The sequence below is a fragment of the Cyprinodon variegatus genome, unplaced genomic scaffold, assembly GCF_000732505.1.
Source record: "Cyprinodon variegatus isolate N-32 unplaced genomic scaffold, C_variegatus-1.0 Scaffold30, whole genome shotgun sequence".
Taxonomy (NCBI): domain Eukaryota; kingdom Metazoa; phylum Chordata; class Actinopteri; order Cyprinodontiformes; family Cyprinodontidae; genus Cyprinodon; species Cyprinodon variegatus.
Window position 1 is genome coordinate 1435991 of NW_015150483.1, and position 25401 is coordinate 1461391.

Genomic DNA, 25401 nt, shown 5'->3' on the forward strand with positions numbered 1-25401 from the left:
AAAATGAATTATTTTATTGAACTTTTTACTTCATGTAAACCTGACTATAAAAGATCTCAGAATTGTTTTCAACAAGTATATAAAATTCAAACTTATGCCTTATGAGACAATTTAACTATTTCATTTATGTGACTCTGTCTCTGGTGGTAGGCAATGTCTGAGCTTAGAGAAAAAGCAGCACAACAGCTGTTTTGCTTAGGAAAGGATCCCCAAAGAATTTATATCCTCATCGTCTTTCATTGCACCTCAGTTCTACTTAACTAGACGTGGAAAAACTAATGTTTTAGTTTTGTTGACAGAGAAACGATTTGATATAAACGGTTAGATCTCGTACTCCATCGTTCATTTAGTGGGTCACGCTTAAAATTATTCAGAATTCTGGCAGATCTAGTTAGAAGTGCTTTTCATTCTATAGAGAACATGAAGATAGAAGGCAGGTAAATGTTAAATCTTAATCTAAGATGTAGAGGATTAAAAAACCGGCTCAGCTTCCCCCTGCAGAAGATCGCTACAAATATTGGGTGGAGGCAAACAACACCTGTGCAGCCGGTCATTTGCATAATATAATCCAATCATAATTGCTGCACGTCATTGACTGGTCCTGTCTTTAATTAACGTAACAAAACTTTAAAATGCAACCACACAAACAGATGGTTGGGCAAAATTCTTCGCTGGTTTTCAGCGGCTTGTTCTACTGTACTTTGAAATTGGGCATTGAAAATTCAAAGGTTAAAGCCACTTCCAGTCGATGATTGGTGCCCAACCCTGCTAGACATCCTACTTGGTAATTATATTTTAGCTGTAAGGAATTAAGAGTCATTTATATTTATTTGCATTTATAGTAATACCAGCTGATCTTGCCTTATACTGCTCATCTCAGTCACCACTCCTAATTGCACCATCAGCAGGTGTGAATGCATGTGATTGAACCCACAGGAGACATGTGTGGCTGCAGCAGCGGCAGGCTTTAGTTAATCTCCTGTAGAAGCTGTTATTCCCCTCAAAGCAGCTGGAGTCCTGCCAGCCACACCTGATTTCTCCACACGTCTTGGTCCGGCCAATCAGTGGTTTGTGCAGGGGGTCGGGAACACGATGAGCAGAGAGAGGATTGATGAGCACTAAAGAAAAAAAGAATGTGCTAGAAACATAAGAAGGGTGCACATCTTTCTGGAAGTTACTGCAGGAACTGGGATGTTGGGGCTTCTGGGTCGGTTCATATAAAGAGCGGATTTTGAGACGACCTCTCGATACTCTTTTATGTCAGTGAAGTCGCATCCCGTTGCTGAACTTCGTCTTGGAGTAGGAGTTTCTTTACCAGAGACATTTGCTATGGACCTAACGGTTTCCAAAGAAGCAGGGAAAACAGCGAGGGCCTCAACAGGTGCCTCCAAAACCATCAAGGCATCTTCTTCGTCTCTCTCTGCGTCGTCGTGGGGTCTTTCTGGACGTGTAGGCCTGCGAGTTCTGATGCACCGTGACATGATTACCTGCCGGTTGTACCGATCCCTGCCTCGATCCTGGCTGAAAAGATACTGGGGTCAACTTGGGAAGGATTCAAACAAGGCGTCATCTTTGCCACTCCGCTGGTCATCTTCTCCTTTCTCTATGTCGTCTCCTCGTTTGTCCCATTGTTCCTCCTCCATCCAGTCTCATTTCGTCCGTTCACCTGTGTCTCGTCTTTCTTTCCCAGCACTGAAAGACAAGGAGAGGGATCAGGCAGGCACAGCCGCATCTCAGGCTGCAGATGGCCAGCGAGGGTTTCCCGGCACCCCAGGCATGACCGTTAGTTTTTTTGCACCCAGCAGTCAACCTTCAGCCAGCCTCAGCAGTAGCAGCGCTGCAGCTCCAGCCTCCAGCGTTGGTTCCAGCCTCCGTCACCACAGCAGCTCAGGGTGGGTTCCTCTACCAAATATAGATCTGGAAATGAATTTCTTTGTGAAAACTACATTTAGATTATTTATATTGGGGAACATATTTGAAAAATAGGATTAATTGTGGTTAATATGAGATATATAGTGATATAAATCATACTAATGTAACAGGTGTCCTGCAGAAGCCGAATTTAATACTAAATAATATATATATATTATTTAAGAGTATTTTTTGCCAATGTCTTAGAGGTACATGAGAAAGACTGCAAAGAAGCAATGGCCTTTTTTAATCTTAACTTTTATTGTTGCCACGACAATATCATCTACTATCATAAGATTTGAAGTGCAAATCGCCCAGATGGAGATCTGTCAGCAGCACAGTGTTTAGCTTTTGTTTAAGCAAACTTCAGGCTTTTCCTTTCAGAACATCTTTTAACTGAATCTGAGTAGAATAGATCGTGTATCACTTATTTAGTTTGATTTTAAGGTAATCATATAAGCCTATTTATTGCCCTTGCCAATTAAGTTTTAATAAACTTGTCCATTTTGAACAGTTTGGTTGCGTAGATAAAAGGTTGATTTATTATTATTAATATTTTTTTTTTTATGTTAATTATTGTGATTTTTATCTGTGACTGTCTTCGATCAGATCCCTTCCCGGGGACATGGATGAGGCAGATGCTCTCCGCTCTAAACGCTGCAATGACGACGCCATTTCCCTCGCTCCCTCCATCACAGAGTCCATCATCGTAGAAGGTGAGCTGATTCTCACAGTGGAGTCGAGGTTCAGAGGTTCAGACTTGCCGGTTGTTCTCCTCTTAGTGCTATTGGCTTCTAGCAAAGTCCGCAGATTTTGCTGCTTAACATGATTGAAGGCGTTGAAACGGTTTGTCTTAAGGGAGTTTTTTTTTTTTTTTTTTTTTAAAGCGAATGAGTGAGGATGTTTTGCTGAGTCATGACTTCAGCCTCATTAAGCTGAACTGTGTAGGAGAGATCAGACTGACTGGAGACAAGGGCTCTATGTTTGTTCTAGTCTTCAGAGTTTTATTGGATTTGCTTTTAACACTGAAGCGCTGTTGCAAACACCTGATACTCATCATCCTTTATTTTTGGGTTTTTGTCCACCTCCATTGAATGCAATCCTGTAGATTTTAAATTTGTAAGAAAGGCCAAGTCTCCTACTATCATCTTGTTTTTCAGTAATCTTAGAAATAATGAAAGTCAAAGATTTTTTTTTTTATTCATATTTGGGTCATTTATAAAAGGTAATTTTTTGCCATAGTTTTTTGAGTTCTCAGCCCTCTTTCTTCAGATTCTCACTATGCAGCAGTGCGGGCTGACCTGGAGTCCGATGCTCAGGACTTGGAGGCAGACTCCTGGAGTACAGCAGTCGATCAGCAGTATCTGAAGAAACATACAAAGGACGTGGTGAAAAGGCAGGATGTTATATACGGTAGGCGGGATTGCTTATTACTTCTACGTGCATGTATAAAACATCACTGCTGTTCAACAGTAACTTGAGTTTTTAAGCTGCATATTGAGATTGTAAAACCACATTTATTTAGTTTTTATTTTAATCTGGTTTTGATATTCCTCAGAGCTTCTCAAGGAGTATTAATGTAGAAAGACACAAATGGATAACATTTAAATTCATTAAAACTAAGAGGGTCAAGTAATTCTGCTTAATCAGATTTTTTTTAAATATCCTGAAATAGCTAATGTTCACAAATTGGTCTTATTGCATATATTATCTAATGCATTAATGTTAAATAATTGTGGATGTCTTATTTATAGATTTACGGTTCTTATAGAAGTATTCATATCCAATTATTGTAGATGACCCAGGTCACACAATCCTGCTGCTCACCTGTTGAATTTAACTTAGAGATAAGATGCACCTGTTTGTGTGACTTTGTTTCATTTATCATTAGTGCTTTTAAACACCATGCCAAATGCATCTTTCAATTTAAAAGAACATTATTTTTTATGTAAGATTCACCTCAAAATCTCGGAAGTATTATTTATTTAGCCCCTTTCCTTCAATTCCCTTTAATAAAGAATTAATGTTTGACTATAGCATATCAAAACGCATTCTGCAAAAGGAATTCTGAGAACCAATGTGTTTTTCTTGTATAGAGCTAATGCAGACCGAGATGCACCATGTGAGGACGCTAAAGATAATGCTGCGCGTCTATGTCCGAGAGATGAAGGAAAACCTCCAGATGGACTCTGGCAGACTGGACTGTCTGTTCCCCCGCTTGGAAAACCTCCTGGACCTTCACACGCATTTCCTGTCATGTCTCAGAGAGCGGCGGAGGGAAAACCTTGTCTCACCCAGCGACAGGAACTACACTATCAACAGAGTGGCAGACATCTTAATCACTCAGGTATGGACCAGAACAGTGATTCCAGCTTTCTGGAAGTGCCTCAAATATCTTACGGTTAAGCTTAGAAGCAAGCAAAGGTTGCTGATTGTTGTTAAAGCATGTTATTGGTGTGCTGCTACTATGAGCCTGTTTGTTGTATAGTTCTCAGGTGAAATAGGAGAGAGGATGAAGGACTGTTATGGACATTTCTGTAGCCACCACACTGAAGCTGTCAGCTTTTACAAGGAGCTGCTGCAAAACAATAGAAGGTTTCAGAACCTCATAAGGGTAGGTTGTGCAACCATTTGAGTTGTTACGCCTTTAATCAGTTCCCTTTTTATTGTGCCTGCGTAGACTGCCAAAAGATAGACATTTCTACTCTCTTTTTTTTCTTTTCTTTTTTTTCCTCCAGAAAATCAGCAACTTATCCATCGTACGGAGGTTAGGAGTGACTGAATGTATTTTGCTGGTAACACAGAGGATTACCAAGTATCCAGTACTAGTGGAGCGCATCCTCCACAACACGGAAGGTCCAACTGCTGCAGAAATCCCTATTACTATCATAACAAATTAAACAAAAGCATTGGCCGATTGGATTTGAAAATCTGCTTTTTGTTTTTTTTTCTGTCTGTAGAGGGTACAGAGGAGCATGAAGATCTGACTCGAGCGGTGAGTCTGATTAAAGACACCATCAAAGAGGTGGACACACTGGTTAATCTCCATGAGAAGGATTCCCGTCTCAGAGAAATACACAACAAGATGGAGCCAAAGGCACAGGGAAAGATCAAAGATGGCAGAGTGTTTCGCAGGGAGGACCTCGCTCAGGGCAGGAGGCGGCTGCTCCACGAGGGCACAGTGAGCTGGAAGGCTGCCTCTGGCAGACTCAAAGGTTTGCCTCAAAATTAACCACAATCAGTTTCTTCTTAAGAAACAACACTTCTTTGTCACCAACTAAATCCCTCTGATGATACTCTGCATCTTCCAGATATTCTGGCTGTCCTGCTGTCAGATGTGTTGCTCCTACTTCAAGAGAAGGATCAGAGATATGTATTTTCCACAGTTGTGAGTAATATTTGGTCTTTATTCATACAATTCATGTTGAAAGTTTAGCATAAATCCATGAGGAGCATAACTGTCATACGATGATGGGCCAAGTTGGGTCAAATCAAACAACCCAAGTTGATTTTTAAACCAAGAAATGTTTGATTAAGTTTAGTTTTTTGTAGATTTTTTATTTTTACACATTTAGCCTCAGGAATCTGTGGAAAGATGCGCCTTTCAAGCTTTACAGAAATGTCAGACTTTCTATAAGGATCAATAAGCTGCTACTAAAATTCATTTTGCCTCTGTGAGCCTTGTCATCCTTCTCCTGGCTTTGAAGCGTGGCTGACATGTATCGTTAGGGTCATCGCCTGGGTCAGTGAAGAAGCATAAGGTTTTGGATCATACAGTAATCCTACTGGAACAACAAATACTTTCAATGTTTCAGCCATTTATTGTTGGTCCTTCTTCCTTATTGTACATCTTTGCTGCTGCCACCACCGTGTTTGAGTGTTAAAACAGGAATCAGCACAATGAAAACTTTTCCTTTGTCTCATCTGACTGGAAAATACTTCTCCAGAAGTCATGCCGTTGGACTCCAAGTGTCACTTTTTAACCAGAACTTGTTTCTCGTTTTTTTCCTCAGTCCACAGAGATGTAAAAATCTGATGATAACTTTAAACATGACATTCATCCATGAAGAGTAGATGCAAACTTTCTACCTGTACTGTAACACTGTTAACAATAGCTTTTATTAATCAGTTGTAGAAGAAAAAAATAAAATCAGTTTGTTCTCTGTTTCCCTGTCTTTAATCCTTTCAGGACAACAAGCCATCAGTGATTTCTCTCCAAAAGCTAATAGTTAGAGAGGTGGCCCATGAGGAGAAGGCCATGTTTCTCATCTGTGCTTCCTCAAGCGAGCCAGAGATGTACGAGATCCACACCACTTCTAAAGAGGAGCGAAACACTTGGATGACGCACATACGGCAAGCTGTAGAAAGGTAAACAGGAGTTACACAAGCGGTCTGTGTTGAAATACTTCTTACAAGCACATTAATTTCCTGTAAACATCTTAAAGCTGGTTGTGCAAAATGCATTGAATAGTTTTACAATGTTAAGACGGATAATAATTCGTAGCATGTTGCTGTGTTTTCTTTTAGTTGTCCTCATTCTGAGGAGAGGCTGGTCAGTGAGGAAGAGGAGGCTCGTGCTTCTAGACTTAGAGAGTTTCAAGGTAACGTCTGACGACAGGAACACATTCATGTCCACAAGGAGGTGCTGATGTCTCACATTAAGCCTTTGGTTTATTGATGGTGTCAGGAAGTTAAAGAGTTGGCTCAGTTTGTTCCAAAGAATTCTTAGCAGTTTTTCTTTAAATTTTTTTTTTGAGGGGAAAAACTTTTTTTTTCTAAAAAAAAAACAGCTGATATCAGAACAAACAAACATATTAAGAGCTTAATATTCCCCTAAAATTACTCATATCTATAAGCTGATCAACTGAATTAACCCCAAAAGGGGTTAAATATGATCAGATATTAGATAGAACCTTATTGATCTCACAATGAAGAAATTTGCTTGTGATATTGAGTCTTATAAACAACAGAAGTTTCACAAAGGAGGAAAAGGTGCATGAAGTATATGCAGTACATCAGATATATTTACAGTGGATAGGAAAAAAAACTAAGAAAAAGAGACTTATAGTGAATTTTATTCATTATTTATAATAGTATTCATCTATATACTCATTCAGTAGAAAACCCATGTCCTGTATTTATGGAACCATTATTTATCCTGCACTTGCTGCTATTGCACTTCTGGTTAGACCTAAACTGCATTTCGTTGCCTTGTACCTGTAAATATGTAATGACAATAAAGTTGAATCTAATCTAATCTATATACAGTAAGGATTGAAGGTGTCTTATGTACAGTCAACTGGTGACTGGTTAAAACAAAGTGCAGTAAACACCAGTATGTATTTATTTTGTAATTTGTTTTTGAGTTAATCAAATTATGTCCGTTTGGGCCTGCAGAGCGTCTGAGCCAGCGAGATGCAGTGATCACCCAGGCTCTCACAGAGAAGCTGCAGCTGTTCACAGAGATGGCGGAGTCTGTGGCAGGTCTAGAGGACACGGCTTCTCGTTCTAGACTGCTGCTACGAGGAGACTCCTCAGACCTCCAGCAGGGAGAGACTCTACTCAAAGGAGCCATCACTGAAGGTAGGCAGGTGCTGTAAGGAAGGCAGGTGCTATGTATCATCTGCATCAAAGGCACCTTTTCTTGCACTGTATGGAAGTTGTGCACCCCTTTGCTTCTTTGTCTCTTAACATTTGCCGTTCTTGCTTTCTTTGAAACCTTAGTTGAAAACCTGCAGAACTTGTTGCAGTCTGGAGTGAGGGAGGAGGCTCAGTCCACTCGGGCAGAGGAGGGAAGCGGTTCTGGGGTTCTGCCCAGGAGAGCAGGAACCTTTGGAGGCTATGACAGCAGCCCGGCCATCCTCAGTAAGAGTGAGTGTACAGTCTTCTCATCATTCTGTGGAACTGATTATGTTTTTTTTTCCTTGGTAAACTTTCCTCTCTAGTCTTTACTTCTCTGTATTACATACAGTTAAACATGCGGCATGTGTCCATATGAGCAGTGTTTATAGATCTTTTGTTTCATTTCTGTGCTCCTACATGTATTTGTGTGTTTGCCAGACGGCAGCGTAAAGAAGAGCTTCTCTGGTGAGTCTAGAAATCGAGACAGGAGCCAGAGAGCCAGCTCAGACCCTCAGCTCAAAGACCTCTGTGGAAGCCACACCCTGGAGCAGACGGTAGGGGCCTCACACACCTACATACGCAGGATATTTTGGGATGTGTCACTCTGTTATTTATCTATGGATAAGCAGAGGGAAAGTTTTAATTTCCTTTTTTATGTTTGGTGGAATATGAATAGCACAAGTCTCTTTATGTGTTTATAAGTATAAACTCTAGATAAATATTATCATGAGAACATTCAGTTAATTCCCAACAATCGTGGTCCTTGAGAACAATCGCCCTGTCTAAATATAGCTCTGTGTTGGTGACAGGGAGCACTGTTTGTGGAACAAAAGCCAAGCCAACAGACAGAAATATACCAGACAAATATTTGATCTGAACTTCGCTCTACTCCACAACACATTGCTGCTAAGCTGTTGCCTTTTTTTGATCATCAATTGTCATGAACATCAACATTATTACATTTCTTTGTTTTTTACTTTTATGCACGTGACCTTTATTTGCATTATTTCTGTAAGTGAGTGGCCTCATACATGTGTCACGTCTGGAGATGATTCTACTTTCTACAAATTTTTAGCCCAGAGTCTGTGTGTGACTAGTTGGGGTTACAGTATTTTCACTTTCTTTATTTCCATTCTTTCACTTTCTTTATTTCTCAGGTTGATCAGAGTTGCTCCTCTCCTCCAAAATGGAACCGCATCTGGTCCAACTCCTTCCCTGAAGCTGAGGTGATCTTTTCTCAACATACATAGCTGCTGGATCTTATTTCGCATTTGATCTGTGTCCTCATGTGGGGAAAATGCTTCAGAAATGTGTTCAGAAATGTGAATTCATGTGTTCCCTGAATTCTCTTTCTTTATCATTCTAGTTCTTTGACAGAGTGCTGATGCTCTCCCAGAGACTTTACAGCTTGCAGGTAATAAATACTGTGCGCTACACACTCTGATTTAGTTTACAACACCTGCAATTCCAGATAAAACAATGTGTTCCGTTCAAAGCAAATATATACATATACTTTAAAAGGACTTATGATTATTTATTTATTTTTTTACTTCTCTGTTATTTGCCTGTTTTATGTCAGTTACCAGAATATTTTCCACTTGCTGAATGCCAGAATAGACAACCTTTGTATTAAGGTTTTCATAAAACTGGCAAATTAGTATTGGATCTGGATACTCCTCAAACCCTCTGCCGCCTCTTGTGACTTAATGGAGAAATGAAAAGAAATCAGACTAGATATCAGGAGGAACACCATGGACCCCTACAAGGTCGCAGTTATCTTCAGCACTTTTTTATTTCACTATCTTTTGTATATTACTGAGAGTGTGGCTCAGGTGTGGTTGTGAAGAAGAAAGTGCAGGATCAGTTTAAATGTTTTGTTATTTATTTTTTGGTCCTTTAATATAGTAACTGCAGAACGTTTACGCTGCTTCACTTTTCTGAGCCCCATCAGGCATCAAACTCTTTCTGATATACTGCCTATAATCTTAGAAATTAATTCTGTTTAAAACATTATTGGGTAATGGGACTTTTACAGCTTTTAACATGAAAAGGGAAATCTGCAGGGGTTTGAATAGTAGAATGACTGAGAAATGTTGAGCGTGAACAACACCTTCAGCGCAACGTCTTGCTGATGCTTCCCTCTATAGAAGGGGTCTGCGACCTTTATGATCCAAAGAGCTGATCTCGCCCTCGGTCCAGCTAAATGAAACATACTTATAGCCGCAAATGTAAGGACTTTCTGGAAAAAAAGAAAAATTTTTTACCAGAAATATCTACTTGTTTTCATTTTTATCAAACCACTATTGTAATTTTAGAAAACAAAAAACAAATTTTTGCAAAAAAGAAAAAAATAATAATTTTCACTGTCATTTTCATTCCAGTTGGTATTTGTGGAAAATTATATAAAAACATTGTTTCTAAACAATTGAAAAGAAAACAAATAGCATGTAAAAAAAACATTCCTTTTAGGAATATTCTATTGCACAGATTCATACCATTTATTGACTAAGAACATACGTAAAACAACATAAATATTTAGCTAAAATCTGCATTACTGGTTTTTGTATCTATATTAAAAGGAAAGCATGATTGAAGCTTGAAAGCAACCTGATGCTTTAGCACCATCTTGTGGTAGTGCTGTTGGTAGTGCTCTGTTGCTTTTTTTTTTTTTTTTTTTTTCAGTTTAATGGGGATAAACCTTGATTGTTATCCTGAAGGGAAGCAGTATCTGCATTTTATTGTTACGAATCAACATATGATGTCAGAAGCCATGGTATGGCTTGGGTCTAATCATTGTAAATTGTACTTTCCCGTTTTGTTGATTGTGTCTTCTTGCTTTCCTCCTTGCTTAGGCCATCGTATCCCAGCAGGACAGCCAGATAGAGCTGCAGAGGGCCTCACTTACAGAGCGGGTGTCGTTACCTGGACGCCACAGAGGAAACGTGCTCCTAGAACAGGAGAAACAGCGAACTTTAGCTCTGCAGAGAGAGGAGCTGGCCAACCTGAACAAGCTTCAGTCTCAGCACAGGCAGGAGCAGCAGCGCTGGGAGAAGGAAAGGGAGAGGCACCGCCAGCAAGTGGAGGTGACCGAGGCCCGGCTACGGCAAAGAGAGGAGGAGTGCAGGAAACTTGAGGTACAGCTTTATAGTGCTGCTTTAAAGATACTAAGCTGATTTATAGGGGGTTGGATGCACACTACAGGTTTCAAATGCACATAGTTTTATATCGATAAGGCATATAAACTACAGTGCTGTATGATATATTTACTTTAATACAGGAGCAACTGGCTAAGGAGAAGGAGGAACTGGACCGGCAGAGAGAGACTTATCAGAAGGACCTGGAGAGACTGCGGGAGTCCACCAGAGCTGTGGAGAAAGAAAGGGAGCGACTGGAAAACGTGAAAAAGATGAAAAGGAAAACAATCGAGGTGAGAAGCCTATAATGGTAACAGGGATACAATATTTGGTGACACTCCAGAAAGTATTGAAATAATTTGATCCCAGTAGCATTTGAATGGATTAGGTTATTTTTAAACACGCATCTCTGTTTTTCTGAGATTATCTCCTGAGCTGGCAGGCTTAGGGCCGCTCACCTCTTCCCTGTTCTAGATAACTTATTAAGTTTTCCTTACAACATACTTTCCTTGTGACTCCCAGTATTTATTTGCAAACAGGCCCCCATGTTTCTCCACCTTATGAGCTCAGCGCTTTGCAAGTCATAACTCCATTTGTAGGGTTGTACAGGGTACAGTGCTCTGCTCAGATCTCTGCTGCTGGGCTAAACCACAAATAGGCTCCAAGGTAGCAGTAGTTTAGGTTTATCTCTGTCGGCATCAGGCCAATTATAGAAATCAATCATTGTTGTGTTCAAACTGTTTATATTATCAGGTAAGTCTAACATTATGTAGCAATGCACTCGGAAAGCTCCATATTTGCTCTCACACGGGGTCTGCTGGAACACCAACAAACCAGCATCCACATAAAAGCATTATTTTAACTTGTACAAACTGTTACTTATAGGGTAGAAAGGCATATATCTGTCATTGTAGTACAATGTGGGTCATTGTTTGCCTGCTTCATGGGAGAGGAGTTTTCAGGATGATCAACCGACTGTAATTTCATGCCTGGTGCTAACAGGTCTGCCAAGAAGTCATGATAAAACTGCCTTATAAAAACACTGGCAATCACTCAGATAATTGTTGCAATGGGGTTTTTCTGTCAGGCATAAAGAAAGTATAAATCTAGACTTGTATAGAGAGGAGAATGACATCAGTGTTTGCGTCACATCTTGACTCGCATACGTTTCTGTCATCAAGAGTCTCATTTGATGTGTTTACTCAAAATATCTCTGACACAAAGCAGGCCGGAACACATCAGCACAGTGAGTCACTGCCCCTGGTCTGCAGTGGCCAGTCATCCATAAGTTGTACCAGCAGGCATGTTTTTGCACATTAAACCCAAGAGGCATGATGTGGCTAATGGAAATGGAAACTGTAAATAGCCATTTGTTTAAAAAAAAAAAAACTTTTCAAAGTATTAAAGAAATGGTTTGCATCAGGGTGAATTAATGAACTGCTCTTTAAAAAGAAAACCTCATCTATGCATTTTCAGACGGTCAGAGATGTCGCTAAATGAGTCATGTGACCCAGAGTAATCTGAGTTCATTTAAACATGAGAGCTAACTAAGCTAAAATTTGTTGTAAGGCAGCAAAACCGATACAACTTACCTGATTAGACATATGTTTTGTTCTCTGATGTAAGATTTAGCCGCTTAAGTTTGAGACAGTGCAGGGCTGACATAGTGTTTCAGGGCTACTATACCTAGGAGTTACACGTCTAGCACCCCAAGTGGCTAAATGTTACACAGTGAAGCTGTAATATTTAATTCCAACATTTTTTTTTTTTTTTTTTGATTGGAGCCTCTTGTTTTAAACAGATAAAAAAATTGATTTATATAATTGCGTATTTAGCCACTATTTGGCAGCAGAGCAAACATAGGGTTCAATATTGAGCTGCTATTACATTTTGATCAGACTTTTTTTCTGTTCTAACATAGATATACAAGAAAAGTTTATTTCTAAGTTGAGCTTTGAAAGTAGAAAAAAAAAATGAAAAAAGCATATTCTAGCATTAACTTTATTTTATTTTTTTTACTGAGGGCCATTTGGGTCCCAAAAGTCCTTAATATGCAGCAGCCTGTTTTAGCAACGAATCAAAATAAGCAAATCAGTTTCTAACCTCTGCATCATAGACAGCAACTGAGACTATGCGTTTTCTTTAAATGATAATACACTGTTTATTTTGTATTTCCCTTTAGCTTAGTCTTTATACAAAATGCCCTAATGCTGCTAACAACTATTCTAACTGAAAATGCACTTTTTGTTCATCTTTGGCTGAAAATTTTCGGTTGGCTGAATTTGCAGTGCATCCCTGGGAATCATATATAACCAACACGAAACAAAAAAATCACATCAACCAGAATCCCAAAATAGTTTACCAAAGACGGCTAAATATGTCTAAAAACTTTTCTATATTAAAACATTTACATATATTTTTTGTTTTATCTGTGCATGTATATTATCTACTGCATAAATTAGATCAATAATTGGTCTGGATATATTAACAAAGTAATATATGTAAACAAAATGAGGAGAGATGGCCTAGTGGTTAGAGCAGTGCGCTTGTGCTCTGAGAAGATTTCAAGTACCCGGTTCAATCCCCAGAGACTGCACTCGGTCTCTCTGAGCAAGACCCTTAACACCACACTTCTCCCTGGGTGCCACACAATGGCAGCCCACTGCTCCCCAAGGGGATGGGTTAAAGGCGGAGAGTTGGTTTCTCCATTGTGAGATCAATAAAGTTTAATTTCAATTTCCAAAACCTAAGGATGGAACAGTAAATGCACAGAAAAAGGCAACAAACATATGCCTCTCTACCGTCAGTGTATGCGACCGATGTAGAATATAACATCTCAAATGTCTGGTTCCCAAAAACTCAAAATTAAGCTTTAAATGATGTTAAGTCCATAGGAGAAATTGTTTTGTTTCGACGTCTGCCTGTATCACTAACTTTTGATGCATGATCTGGACATATTCTTTGAAGCCTCTCGGAGCATCACACAGCAGCAGAACCAGTTAGTAAGCTCTGCCCTTCAGCGGTTTATGTTTTCACATGGTTTGAGTGACACTTAAATGTCCATTCAGTTTAGACAGATGTGTATATAATGCCACCAATCTAACAGCCAGTGTGGCTTCTTCATCTGTTTGTTCTGAGATATTTGAACTTTATTCAGATAGCTTGATTTGAAGTTGTCTGTAAATGCACAAACTATTGTTCCAAAACATCTATGCTTTTAATTTACTCTTCTTTTTTTTTAAATAACGGATATAAATGAGCTTACAAGAATGGGTTTTAAAATGATGACAAACTGCAACATCATATTGATTTAGTAGTAACATGTTTCTTTTGCTGTGGTAAGGGACTTTTCCTGGCCGTGGGAGATTTACAAGTGCACTCCTGCATCAAGCAGCATCAAACCAGCTTTTCATTAGCTATTACCACAGAATCTCTTTCAGGCTTTTTGCCAAGCTGATATCATCAGACATTTAATAGCCCCCACCCAAACCTAAGGCTCATCAGCAAACTTAAAGAGCTATAATTAGACTCTGGGAAAAGAAAAACAGGAAGGTTTATTATTTTATTTTTCTCAACAAATATGTGGAAAATGTTGCTTGCCTGAGAATTTTCACTACTTTTTTTTTCTCTTTTCACCTTAGCCATGATGGGTTCTTTTCAACATCAGTTTATAGAGGAATCATTTAAACATAAACTCATAATTTCACATATTATTATGTGTTATTAAATGTTAAATCTCCATAGATCATAATGAATTTTATTGAACTCCTCAAAGGAAGAAACTAGGCCGAGTGTTTTTAGCTATTCAATAAGTTCAAGTTGCCTCCTGCTGTTCTTTTGCTCCAATTGGCTACATTAACAAGAAAGACAAAACTACCAAAGTTATGGGAGCAGAAAACCGTGAAAACTGTTAAACTGACTTAAGAGATGCTGACTCACATCTGTGTCCTAAACGAAGGTGGCTTCAGTGATCTGAGTCTGTCCTTATCATCACCCCCACCTGGTAAACAAACACAGATGCCTCTGACTCACCTTCCTGTTTCGTTCCGCTTTGATGAACAAGGAGAACGAACAACGCTTTCTGGCAGTTGTTGCCCTCAAGCTGTTTGGATCCATTTCCCATCTGTTGGCTGTGTATTGTTTATAGTATAACTCAGTCCTTCACCTACGAGTTGGGCTAAATGATTCATACTATATATAGAGCCATGCAGGCATTCATTTCATTTATTTCACATGTTGCTGCAATGCAGCTAGAAACTTCAGTATTTTTTAGATTTTAGATAATGAACCAAAACTCTATTTGATTTATTTTAGTGTAGGCAGAGTAAGAACTGTCAGGAGGCAGAGCCGTAAAATTAAAGGCAGAAAGGGGGCAATAAAAGCAGGAATTCAAATAAGTAATTTAACGTTACATAATCAGTCATAACATTAAAAGAATAATGCATATTCATGTAGTAGAAGGAAAAGACAGGTGCTGTTCCATTATTCTGCCAAGTGTATTCAGTCCTAACTGAGGTTTGACTTTGTAAAACCCTCCTGTCGCTGCTATGAAAGCTGCAAGTCTTTTAAGCTGGTCTATACCAGAGTTTCACATCTAGAGCTTTATTATTTGCTAAGTTTTAAGCTAGGCGATATTTTCAATCATTGCACGCAGCTGCAGCTCACACTGTACGACGAAACCACAGGGTTTTGTCGTACAGTGGGAGTTCAAAGCTCATGTATGTTCTCACACTGTGCGGCCCGACCCTCTGGTGCGATCTACCTGCTCGTACTGCACATCTGAAAACCATATCGGACTTCGCTCCGATGTGAGATGGCACTACTCGGACTCGTCTATACGGAAGCCAAACGAGTAGAAGAGGAATATGAAGCTCACTGGAGTGAAACGCTCTGCCTTGGTCATTTGGAAAATTTTGTGCTGAAAGCCCTTAAAAGAAAAGGCGACACAGTTTTGGACAAAGACGTGGCTGAGCAAATGTGGCTACTACGGTCTGTCAATTTTACATAAAGGTCCAGCCCTTCATCCTAAGGATAGATTTAATTAAAAGTTCCTGTTCACAGACTATATCCATGCAGTCTGACTTGGGTTGACTAAAGCCGGGCTTACACTGTACAGTTTTTTTTTTTTGCCCTTTTCGAGCCGATTCTCCAGTCATGCGAGAATTTTTCAATCAACAAGAGCATCTCATGACCATCTCCCGATCAGGAATCGTGAGGTCGGGAGAAAGTCAAACATGTTTGAAATTCAGTCGGCCATCACGAATTGGTCGTGGATAAATCGCTCGGTGTGCATGCGGAAACGAAGATTCTTCTTCTTCCTCTCAGACAAAAAAAGGAGCATGGTGGGGGTGTGAGTGAAATGGAGTTCTTTCTATAAAATTGACAGAACATATTTGTATGAAGCCAGTTCGGTCTCAATTTTCACAAATACACGTGATTAGTACATGCACAGGACAAGATCCACACATGCACAGAACAATTCACACAAGCACCCAAAAATCCACACACACACACACACAATACTAGATCCACACACCCCCAGCACGATTCAAAAAACCACACAAGATCAGCATGCACAGAACAAGATTCACCAAATTATTTCAGGCCCAGAAACAATTATAAATGAAATAACAAAATACCAGTGGTCTTTGCATTCATCAATGCATTTGTGTGTGGATTTTTGAGACTGCCCTGAAATGCCTTGATACACAAAATCCTTTTTTAAGCAGGAATGGTTTGCTACCAATCATAAAACTCCTGTATAAGCAAAACACAAGAAAGTACTCCACGTGGGATGACCCCCCAGATCCCACTTCCTCTGTATCCGCCCCGCTCCTTTCCAGACCGCCTGCGCAAAGCAAAGCCTACGTCCTCCTACATCCACTCCGACTTCCTTGGAGCTCGAGGAGAGCATGTGCTATATTATTTCTTACATAGGAGAAAAACATGCGGTAATGAGCGCTTAATTTAATAAAGAAATTATTAAATCTTACTATCTGCATCAATCATACCTGCTTCTGCCCAAACATTTGTATTGTGCGTGTCTGGATCTTGTACTATATTTATTATATGTTTCATGTTGCACGATTGTACCATAAAAAATTCATAGTTGTGAACTCCTTCACTAAAAATTGCAATAAACCCGATTCTGATTCTGATGAGTCACAAATGTGTATTTGTTAAAATTGAGACCGATCGAGCTCCATATGTTTGCGCAGCTATGTCTTTGTCTAAATACATCAGCGCCTTTTATTTTTAGGATTTTCGGCACAAAATTGCACAAATTCCCAAGGCAGAGCGTTTCACTTTAGTGAGCTTCATATTCCTCTTCTATTTGTTTGGCTTCCGTATAGACGAGTCCGAGTAGCGCCATCTCACAGCGGAGCTGAGTCCGACGTGGTTATTTAGATGTGCAGTGTGAGCAGGTAGATCGCATCAGAGGGTTGGGCTGCACAGTGTGAGAACACATCGTGAGCTGTGAACTGTATGAGGAAACCGCAGGTTTTCGTCGTACAGTGTGAGCTGTAGCTGCATCCAACAATTGAATATATAACACAGCGTATGCCCGGTTTAAACCACCCCATTGAAGCTCTGGCTCTATGTTCAGTATCTGGACAGTTTAGCTCCACCCCTTTTCTTTTTTTTTTTTACCTGCCAACCAAGTTGTTGACAGTTTTTCCTGCGATTACTTCCCTCTATATTTATATCAATTCCGACCAGTTTGTGTGTCTGCTGAAGGAAGGCTTTCCCACAACATGATCCTGCCTCCTCCGTGTTCTCATCTGGCACATTACTTTCTCAAAGTGTAAAGTGTTAATATATCCTATTGCTTTCTTATAAGATGGTTAAATTTCCTCTTAAGCATGGTTTGTGATGTGTGGTTAGTTTGCTGTTTACTTTTTTATTTTAGATCAGGAGAAAATATCGTTCATTTTCCCTTTTTTTGCTCAGAAGCGATTAATTATTTTAGGTTAGATCCTCCAACAATATTATATATATTTATGTTTCTTTGGGTCCCAGTTAATCCTCACATTTCCAAACTCTGGAAATAGATCTGTTACTTTCATTAATCTTGTGGCTTTCACCCAAACCACACCTATGGATGGCTACTTCATTTTGTTTTTATTATGAATCAAACTTTGATGTGCACAGAAACCTCATCTTACCATTATGCTCAGGCTGCATTTAGGCCTGGGGCTTGTTGAGTTTATTTTTTTACTCCCATCACAAGTCAGTCGGCTAATTAGAAATCCTTTGAGCAGAAAGATAAACCTAATGAATCAGTAACGACAGGTATTGTATAATCAGTGTTATCTACATGGTTTGGATTCTGCCCCTGAGCTGTAGTAACACAGCAGTGAAACTGCTCTATAGATTGGAACCTGAATCATAATCCAATATTTACCCAACCTGTATTTCCCTCTAGGTGGTATCCATTTTCCACAATGCAATATATTGTGCATTGTAAGTAAAGATGTGCTTGATTTATGAGAATCCCTGCAACCTCTGTGTTTAGAAGCTGTATAATTAGCCAACACTAACCAGTCATTATCGAAACCTTCTGGAAGACGTTTTCTGCTAACTGTTTATGAGCTGTCAGTCAGAGCTCCTTGCGCCATGCTGCCTCTTTTTGGTCACCTGATCTCCATTTATGTGGTTAAAGACGTTTATGTTGTTAGGGGAACAATTGAACATCTGTGTGTCAAGATGAGCGAGTGCTGAAAGAAGAGAAAATTATGGAGGGGAAAGAGGAAGGTAGGGTCAGGCAAGAGGGTACGGGATCGTTTCCCTCACAAGGACTTCTCTTTTACTGAAGGTATTTCCTGTACAGCTGGAGGAAACTGAGTCAAATGACGTTTAACATCATCAGTCATTTTCCTGGTGGATGCTATATTGAAGAGAAAAGATAGAGTGATTCCTCCTCTAATTTAAGCTTAACTCAATGTTTCTGCACCTTTTCATTAAGGTCACACATTCAGAAATGAATTGTCTTCCTTTATATAGAGCCAGAACACATTTACAGTAGATTTCTAGTATTTAGCTTGTTTATAATGAGGAGGAGGGGATCACCAGTGGAGTCTTCCTGAATAGTTAAATGTGACCTCAAAAATACGGTTAATAGGAGGAAGCATATCAGACCCCTGGGCTATGGTGTGCAGTGTTCACTTGTGTGTGCTGTGTCACAATGACAATGGGAGTTGGAGGAGTTTCCCAAAGGGCTTTCACTTATTTGGCCACGTTCACACTGGAGCCTGAAGTGACCCAAATCCGATTTTCTTTTTCTTTTTTTTTTTTTGCTCATTTGCGACCTGGATCTGACCTTTTCATGGCAGTCTGAACAACACATATCTGATTTTTTTCCAATCCGACCCAGGCTACTTGGCTATGTGGTCCTGAATCTGATACGAATCTGATCTTTTCAAACGCAACCTGTGTCTGAACGGCCAGGTCTGATTCATCCCTCTTGAACGCCATTCATACCTGACAAAGGTCACTATTCTGCGTCTTGCTACGCAGAAGCGGCAAGAAAAACAACAACCATGGCAGATGATGATGCGGAGAGCAGTATTTATGTTTAAACATGTGAAAAGATTTAGTTTTTATGGTTGGAAAAGATCACTAGATGCGCGCCGGCACTACCATCCATGTTTACTTCCTTAAACATAGAGCATGCTGGCCTGTGACGTCATCATGTCCTCTACTGCGCATGAGGGACACTTGCATTGTATGACTGCAGTTCACACAGGAGATCACATACAAGTCGCATATATTTGGAAATATAAATGGCAATGCAAAAAAAAATCGGATTTCACAAAAAAAAATCAGAAATGAGCATCAAGGCCCGCAGTGTGAACGTAGCCTCGATGAGGGGTTTCAGCACCCTTCCCATTTCTATGGATTACATAGAGACAGGACAGCCACAGAGAGCTTTAATCCCTCTGCAGAGTGCTGGTCTGTTAGATCTCCAGACGACCTAACTCAGACACGTTTCTCCTAAAAACCCCACCAGACTAATTAACTTATCAACTAATATTTAAGCCAAAGACTTCTCCTTCACAGCTCTCCTCTTGGGTGGCCATTCAGTCAAACACTAATGCAGAAACATCCAACTAAAACATCATTACTCTTCATCTGCCCTCCCAGCTTTTCAGTATTTGCTTTTGTCGCTCATTTTTTTTTTTGTCTTTTACACATTTCTTAGCTTCTGACAAGTAAATTAATCAAACTATTGTGAGCTACAAGCTGAAACACAGCCAGAGAGAAAGAGCTCCATGACATATGAAGATATAAAGTCTCTGTATTTATGCCACCATTTATTACACAATAAAGAAATAATATATGTATATATATGTGTATATATATGAAGATATAAAGTCTCTGTATTTATGCCACCATTTATTACACAATAAAGAAATAATATATGTATATATATGTGTATATGAAGATATACACACTGAGAAAAGGAACAAAGCAGGATTTAAAATGGAGACAGTGGGATGTTTTTTTTTTTTTAAACCAATTTTTTGTCTCTGCTTAGTTTTAATCACCGTTTTCAATGTGATCGTATCAAATGAGCCTCAAAAAAATGAAGAAACTTTTTATTTTAGGTGTTTGGGAGCAAACTGGCCTGCAGTTTGTTTTAGTCATCATAATAAGACTGTTTCAGGATGGACTAGTTGTGCACATCTCAAAGTAGTGTCATAAAAGATGTCAATTCTGTATGTTTTGATGTCTTTGTTTAGAGAAAGGTAAATACCCTGCGGCAGCTCTGAGAAACCACAGTGTTTGGGAAGGAATCGGTTGCTTGAAAGCTCTGTAATTCTCTGTAATGGCACCTATTCGAGACTTTTTACAGTTCTTGTAACGTAATACGCTGGATTAGTAACACAAACACTGATGGGTGCTCTGTGATGGAGTAATTCTCCTGTTTAACTTGATCTTCACAGCGTCTTTAATTCATTCTTGTGATTTTTGCAAACAATGCAGCCTCTGTCTTTCATCCTTGGAGTTCAGGAGAGCTGTTTTTGTTACACTGCTTATCCTAAAGACTTGTCTTTTTTCGTTACGTGCCTCTATGTGCACCGGGACCATTAGAGGTTTTATGTTTCTCATTTAATCTGCCCGTGTGTTGCAGTGGGGGCACACGTTTATGCTCTTTGTGCATCTTTTACTTTACAGTGTTTGTTAAAGTGCTGGCTCTGCAAAAAGCAAGCTTTTGGTGTGTTTCTCATTTCCTCCAGGGCTTATAAACACTCTGATAAGTAAACAGATCTATGTAATGGTTCAAACTGCTGACTTATAACCGGTGTGTCTTCTGCAGACTGAAGAAGCAGCTGATTCTGACCTCAATATAACTGCATGCAGATTTTAATCCCATTCATGATGCCAGCTAAAACATGAATCTTAGCAATTGACCACCTGTCTCCTCTGTCACCCTTAGGTTGCTCCTATGTCTGGTAGTCTGAACGGGGAGCTCCTCTCATCCTCTGGTCTCGCCGGCTCCACCTGTATCTCCGAGTTGCCGCACTCCCAGAAGCCCATAGTGCGGGCCAGTCTCTCTGTGGCTCAGGCTGACTACCCCGAGCGTCCAGAAGTCGCAGTGAGACGGGAGACTGGCTCCTCTACGCTTCCTCTACCCTTGAAAACTGAGGTGCCGCTCCACCTCTTCAGCACCACCAACCAGCAGCACAAACCGGTCGGGGTGCAGCAGCAGATCCCCACCAAACTGGCAGCAATCAACAGCGGTAAAGGGAAAGGAAGCAAAAGTGGGAAGGCGTCGCATCGCACAGACAGCTCCAGTAAGGAATTGAAAGGGTTGCTCGTTCACTCGCCATTAACTTTGTCACACAAAGCTTAGTGCAATATAAGCCCCAATTGTTTTGTGGAATGTGAAATATTTTAAGGTTGCAAAGATTTCTACAAATCTATTTGTGTTCAGTCCCTTCATTCCGTCCCCCTAACTAGAAAAACGATCTAAAAATAAGTAAAAATGTCCTTAAGTATATTTATCCTTAATTTGAGTAGGTTAATGAGATAGTTTGCCAATGGAATTACTATTTTTACTCTTGAAATAAGATAATTAGATAATATGCACTTGAAATAAGACAGTGCAATTGTGTTTTCCTATTTTAAATGTAAATAGTCTTGTTCCTTTGGCAAAATTACTCTTTTACCTCCTCAATCCAAGAGCAAATGCACTTATTTTAAGATGAAAATGACTTTTCTAGATTTCTATTTTTTCCAGGGTAATGCTTTTAGAAGGTATTTATTTAGCAAATGGACTCCACTTGTTTATTCTGTGGAGTGAAATCAGAGCTAAAAGGAAAATGTCTTCCTAACAGCATTTTTTATGCTCAGTTTTGACAACAGTGAGACCATCAAAGCTGTCCGCCTGTGGGAAACGTGGATCTTTATCTGAGAGGCAAACAAGTTTTGAGTTGTTCTTTTGAAATGAGCCCAAAATATGTTGAAAGGAATGTTATGGGATTCATGTCTGCGCTTGTTTAAAGTCACATTTAGAAACGTGTAGATTTTTCCATCTTTGCTTCCTTTAAGAAGTTTTCTGCTTCCAGTAATAAGGGGAAACCAACCAGCGTAGAAATGCATGAACAGAGCTTCCTTTGTTCATTTCTGAAATTTCAGAAATGACTTCTTCGTCCCTATTAGAGCTCATTAGTTGTCTAAATTAGTTTTCCCCCTTCAAATGATCACAATTACCCTGTGAAAAGCTTCGCTGCTGCAGATTAGCAGTGAAATCCAATACCCCAATCAAACCAGTATTGTATCTTTTGTTTCTCCTCCCACTCCTTTTTGAACCCTCCTCCTCTTCTAGCCTCGGTGGACATGAAGCAGATGCTCCCCCTGAAACTGTCTGCAAGAGAGGACAATGTGCTGAAGGCCAAACGCTCCATCAGCCCCCATCAGCAGCCAGTTCAGTCCCACTCCATGCATCACCACTCAGGTATCTTTCAGTCATAGTAGGACAAACACAGTGATGCTGGGCCTCATTTATTTAAACAAAAAATATAGGTGAAATTCGTATAATACTGTCATTTTTAATTGTTTAAGTCTTTGACTGTAATGCTAGGAGCAGCATCCATTATGGAAACTTTAAATTATTTTCTGTCCCTGAAAGAAGGAGCAGCCTGAAAGGATACAAACAAACAGGATCGTGTGACTTCTTCAGTCAAATGTGAAATATAACTAATTATAAACATATTGCCTAAAATCCTGAGCTGTTAAACACTATTTTACTCCATTGTGAACAAATGATAAGATCATTTTCCTGCAGTGCATCTTAACTTGGTGTTAGTTCTCACGGTTACAGACTGGATTGTACGTTCCTCACCTGGACAAACCGGACCCGCCCTGTGGCATTCCTCTGTAAAGCTCACATTAACGCCAGCCTCGCCCTGTGTAAACACCCATCAGTTCCTCATCCTTCCCTTTGACAAATGGCAGGCTCTTCTGCTTACACAGACCTTTTAATCCCGTTCTCTCACAATGACTCACAATAAAAATCATTGGGAAAATCACATGTGATTAATTTCAGTTTAGGTAGATTACCTGAAATATGCTGAAATAACACTTCATCATTTCTGGATTAATTGTCCTCTAATGTTTTTATTTCTATGATTTTATTATTCAGATCAGCTCAGTCCTCCAGACCAGGCTGGGTTAGACAGCCAGCCCACCTCCTCCATCAGCTCCTCCTTCCCACCTAATGTGCAGAAGCCGCCGGTGGCTGGTGTGCAGCCCTATGCACCCTCCTCTGCACACCTTCTCCACTCTCAGAGTGCTGACCCTATCCTGTCGCCCCCCCACCTGCAGCCACGCAGCCTCAGCCCAAGCGCGCCGCTCCCACTGAACCTCCATGGAACTGGTCACAGCGCAACGCCACCCTACACCATCCCTGCAGAAGAGCTAAACAAGGAGGATGTCATATTTTTCTAAAGAAGCCGCCCAGTCAGAAACATGGGCCATTTAAAGGAGAACCTTAGTTTTTCTATCAGTACACACACCGCTTTATACAGAGAATTGTCCAACTTTTTATTCAGTTACCGATTTTTAACCTTACTACTTCACACTTTTATCCAAACTGCCTGTAAAGTTTATTTAATTTTTAGTGATACTTGCTTAAAACATTGGATGCCAACACATCATCAAAGGAGTCCAGCGCTGAGTTCTTATTTTTATCATTTTTATTCATCCCAAAGGCACAAACAGGATCTGACTGAAAGGAGCACTATGAAGGAGCATGTTTTTTTTTGTTTTTTTTGTCTTTTCCCAACTAGGAGTAAAAATCAATGAAGGAGAAGCGGTAAAATCAGAACTCCATAATGAAGTCATCCAGCTCTGCTTGAAGTTTCATTTGCACAAAAAAAAAAAAAAAAAACCCTTCCAAAAAAAATGTAAGGATAATTTAATGGGAAAAACTTTGTAAAAAGTTAATTGTACAGCTTTGAAGATAGTAATGCTCCATTGCAATTTTTGATGCTTGTCTTAATTGTGCTTAAAAAAAAAGTGTTGAATTGTTGATTTTCATCAACATTGTGGCTATTTTTCAAATCTCACTGTAATATTAAACCGTGTCAGCTAAGGGAGGGTTTATTCTTTAAGCAACGTTTGTAAATACGTGAAACAACTTGAGGAAGGCCTTACTGAAGCGAAATGCTGTTCCTGGTTTTAATGATAAATAATCAGCTAATCCTCTTCTGCTTTGGTCGAAATGCCTTCTATAATTGTTCTTTTTACATACGGCAAATTTTCAAAATACGGTTGGTTTGCTTTGCAGGTTAGGTAAAAGGCCTCACCAAGAATTAAAAAAGAAAAACTCTTCTTGTCTTTGTGTTGCCAGTTATATCGGACCTCTAGTCTGCTTTCCAGACTGAATATCTTTGTGCTGCTTTTCATGCTGTGTCTGCTTCCTGGATGGCTTTTCAAAAGGGAAAGGTTCATCACAGACAGACAATGACCAACCAAATAAATACACAAACATCAATCTTACAGTGAAATGAATATGTCCGCAAGGCAGAGATGCACTGATTTAAGATTTTGTGACCAGTTTCTAAAAGTTTGCACCAAAAATAATTTCTGTTTAAGAACTGAAATAGAAGACATTTAGGAACACTGGAATGTGTGGCCTTATTGCGACGCGTCTTTAATTTATTATGAAGGAAGCTGAGGCATGAACGCAGCATTTCTGAGGGATCAGTTGCTGTGAAACAAAATTTTCCTGTTTCAGAATAAAAATAAATGATCAAGGAGGGTAACTGTAGAAAGTCTTGTTAGCATTTACTCTCTTTAATTCAGATTTTTACAAATGCTGCAGATAATAATCCAGCGTTTCTTAAAATGATAAACAGATGTACCTCCTTCAGTGCACTGAATATGTCCCCAAGTCCTGCTCTCTCTCACTTTTTTGCAGCTGGAACACATTTTTCAACTTGTCTGAAGAATGTTTCCTTTCATTAGCTTTTTGCATTTCTGCTCTCTCAGATTAAGTATCAAAACTCAAACATGAGTTATCTTATTAACAAAATCTACACTGTAGAGTGTTTTTGAGAGAAAGACTTGGTGACATTAACAGTTGATGATTTTAGCAGATTGGAAAATAAAGCTGGTTAACAAATCAGGAGTCAAGGCAGATTAAGATGACAGAGATCAGTCATTTCTGGACTTCTTGGTGCATCTCTGTTTTTTGGAAACATATTTTAAAAGAACAGCATCAGTA

The 25401-nt window shown here is 39.6% G+C and overlaps 1 protein-coding gene across 1 annotated transcript in view; it reads left to right on the forward strand.

Moving 5' to 3' along the window:
- Positions 1 to 25173, forward strand: part of arhgef18 (Rho/Rac guanine nucleotide exchange factor 18) — a 57394-nt gene extending 32221 nt beyond the window's left edge. The window contains exons 12-31 of the mRNA XM_015399996.1: positions 1691 to 1892; positions 2521 to 2627; positions 3184 to 3324; positions 4008 to 4258; positions 4400 to 4525; positions 4650 to 4767; positions 4872 to 5126; positions 5223 to 5299; positions 6101 to 6279; positions 6439 to 6512; positions 7309 to 7494; positions 7636 to 7782; positions 7972 to 8087; positions 8691 to 8759; positions 8900 to 8947; positions 10386 to 10667; positions 10811 to 10960; positions 21109 to 21466; positions 22501 to 22629; positions 23317 to 25173. Of these exons, the coding sequence (XP_015255482.1) occupies positions 1691 to 1892; positions 2521 to 2627; positions 3184 to 3324; positions 4008 to 4258; positions 4400 to 4525; positions 4650 to 4767; positions 4872 to 5126; positions 5223 to 5299; positions 6101 to 6279; positions 6439 to 6512; positions 7309 to 7494; positions 7636 to 7782; positions 7972 to 8087; positions 8691 to 8759; positions 8900 to 8947; positions 10386 to 10667; positions 10811 to 10960; positions 21109 to 21466; positions 22501 to 22629; positions 23317 to 23621 (3320 nt within the window). The 3' untranslated portion in view covers positions 23622 to 25173. The remainder of the gene's footprint in view (positions 1 to 1690; positions 1893 to 2520; positions 2628 to 3183; positions 3325 to 4007; positions 4259 to 4399; positions 4526 to 4649; positions 4768 to 4871; positions 5127 to 5222; positions 5300 to 6100; positions 6280 to 6438; positions 6513 to 7308; positions 7495 to 7635; positions 7783 to 7971; positions 8088 to 8690; positions 8760 to 8899; positions 8948 to 10385; positions 10668 to 10810; positions 10961 to 21108; positions 21467 to 22500; positions 22630 to 23316) is intronic.
- The last annotated feature ends 228 nt before the right edge of the window (positions 25174 to 25401 follow it).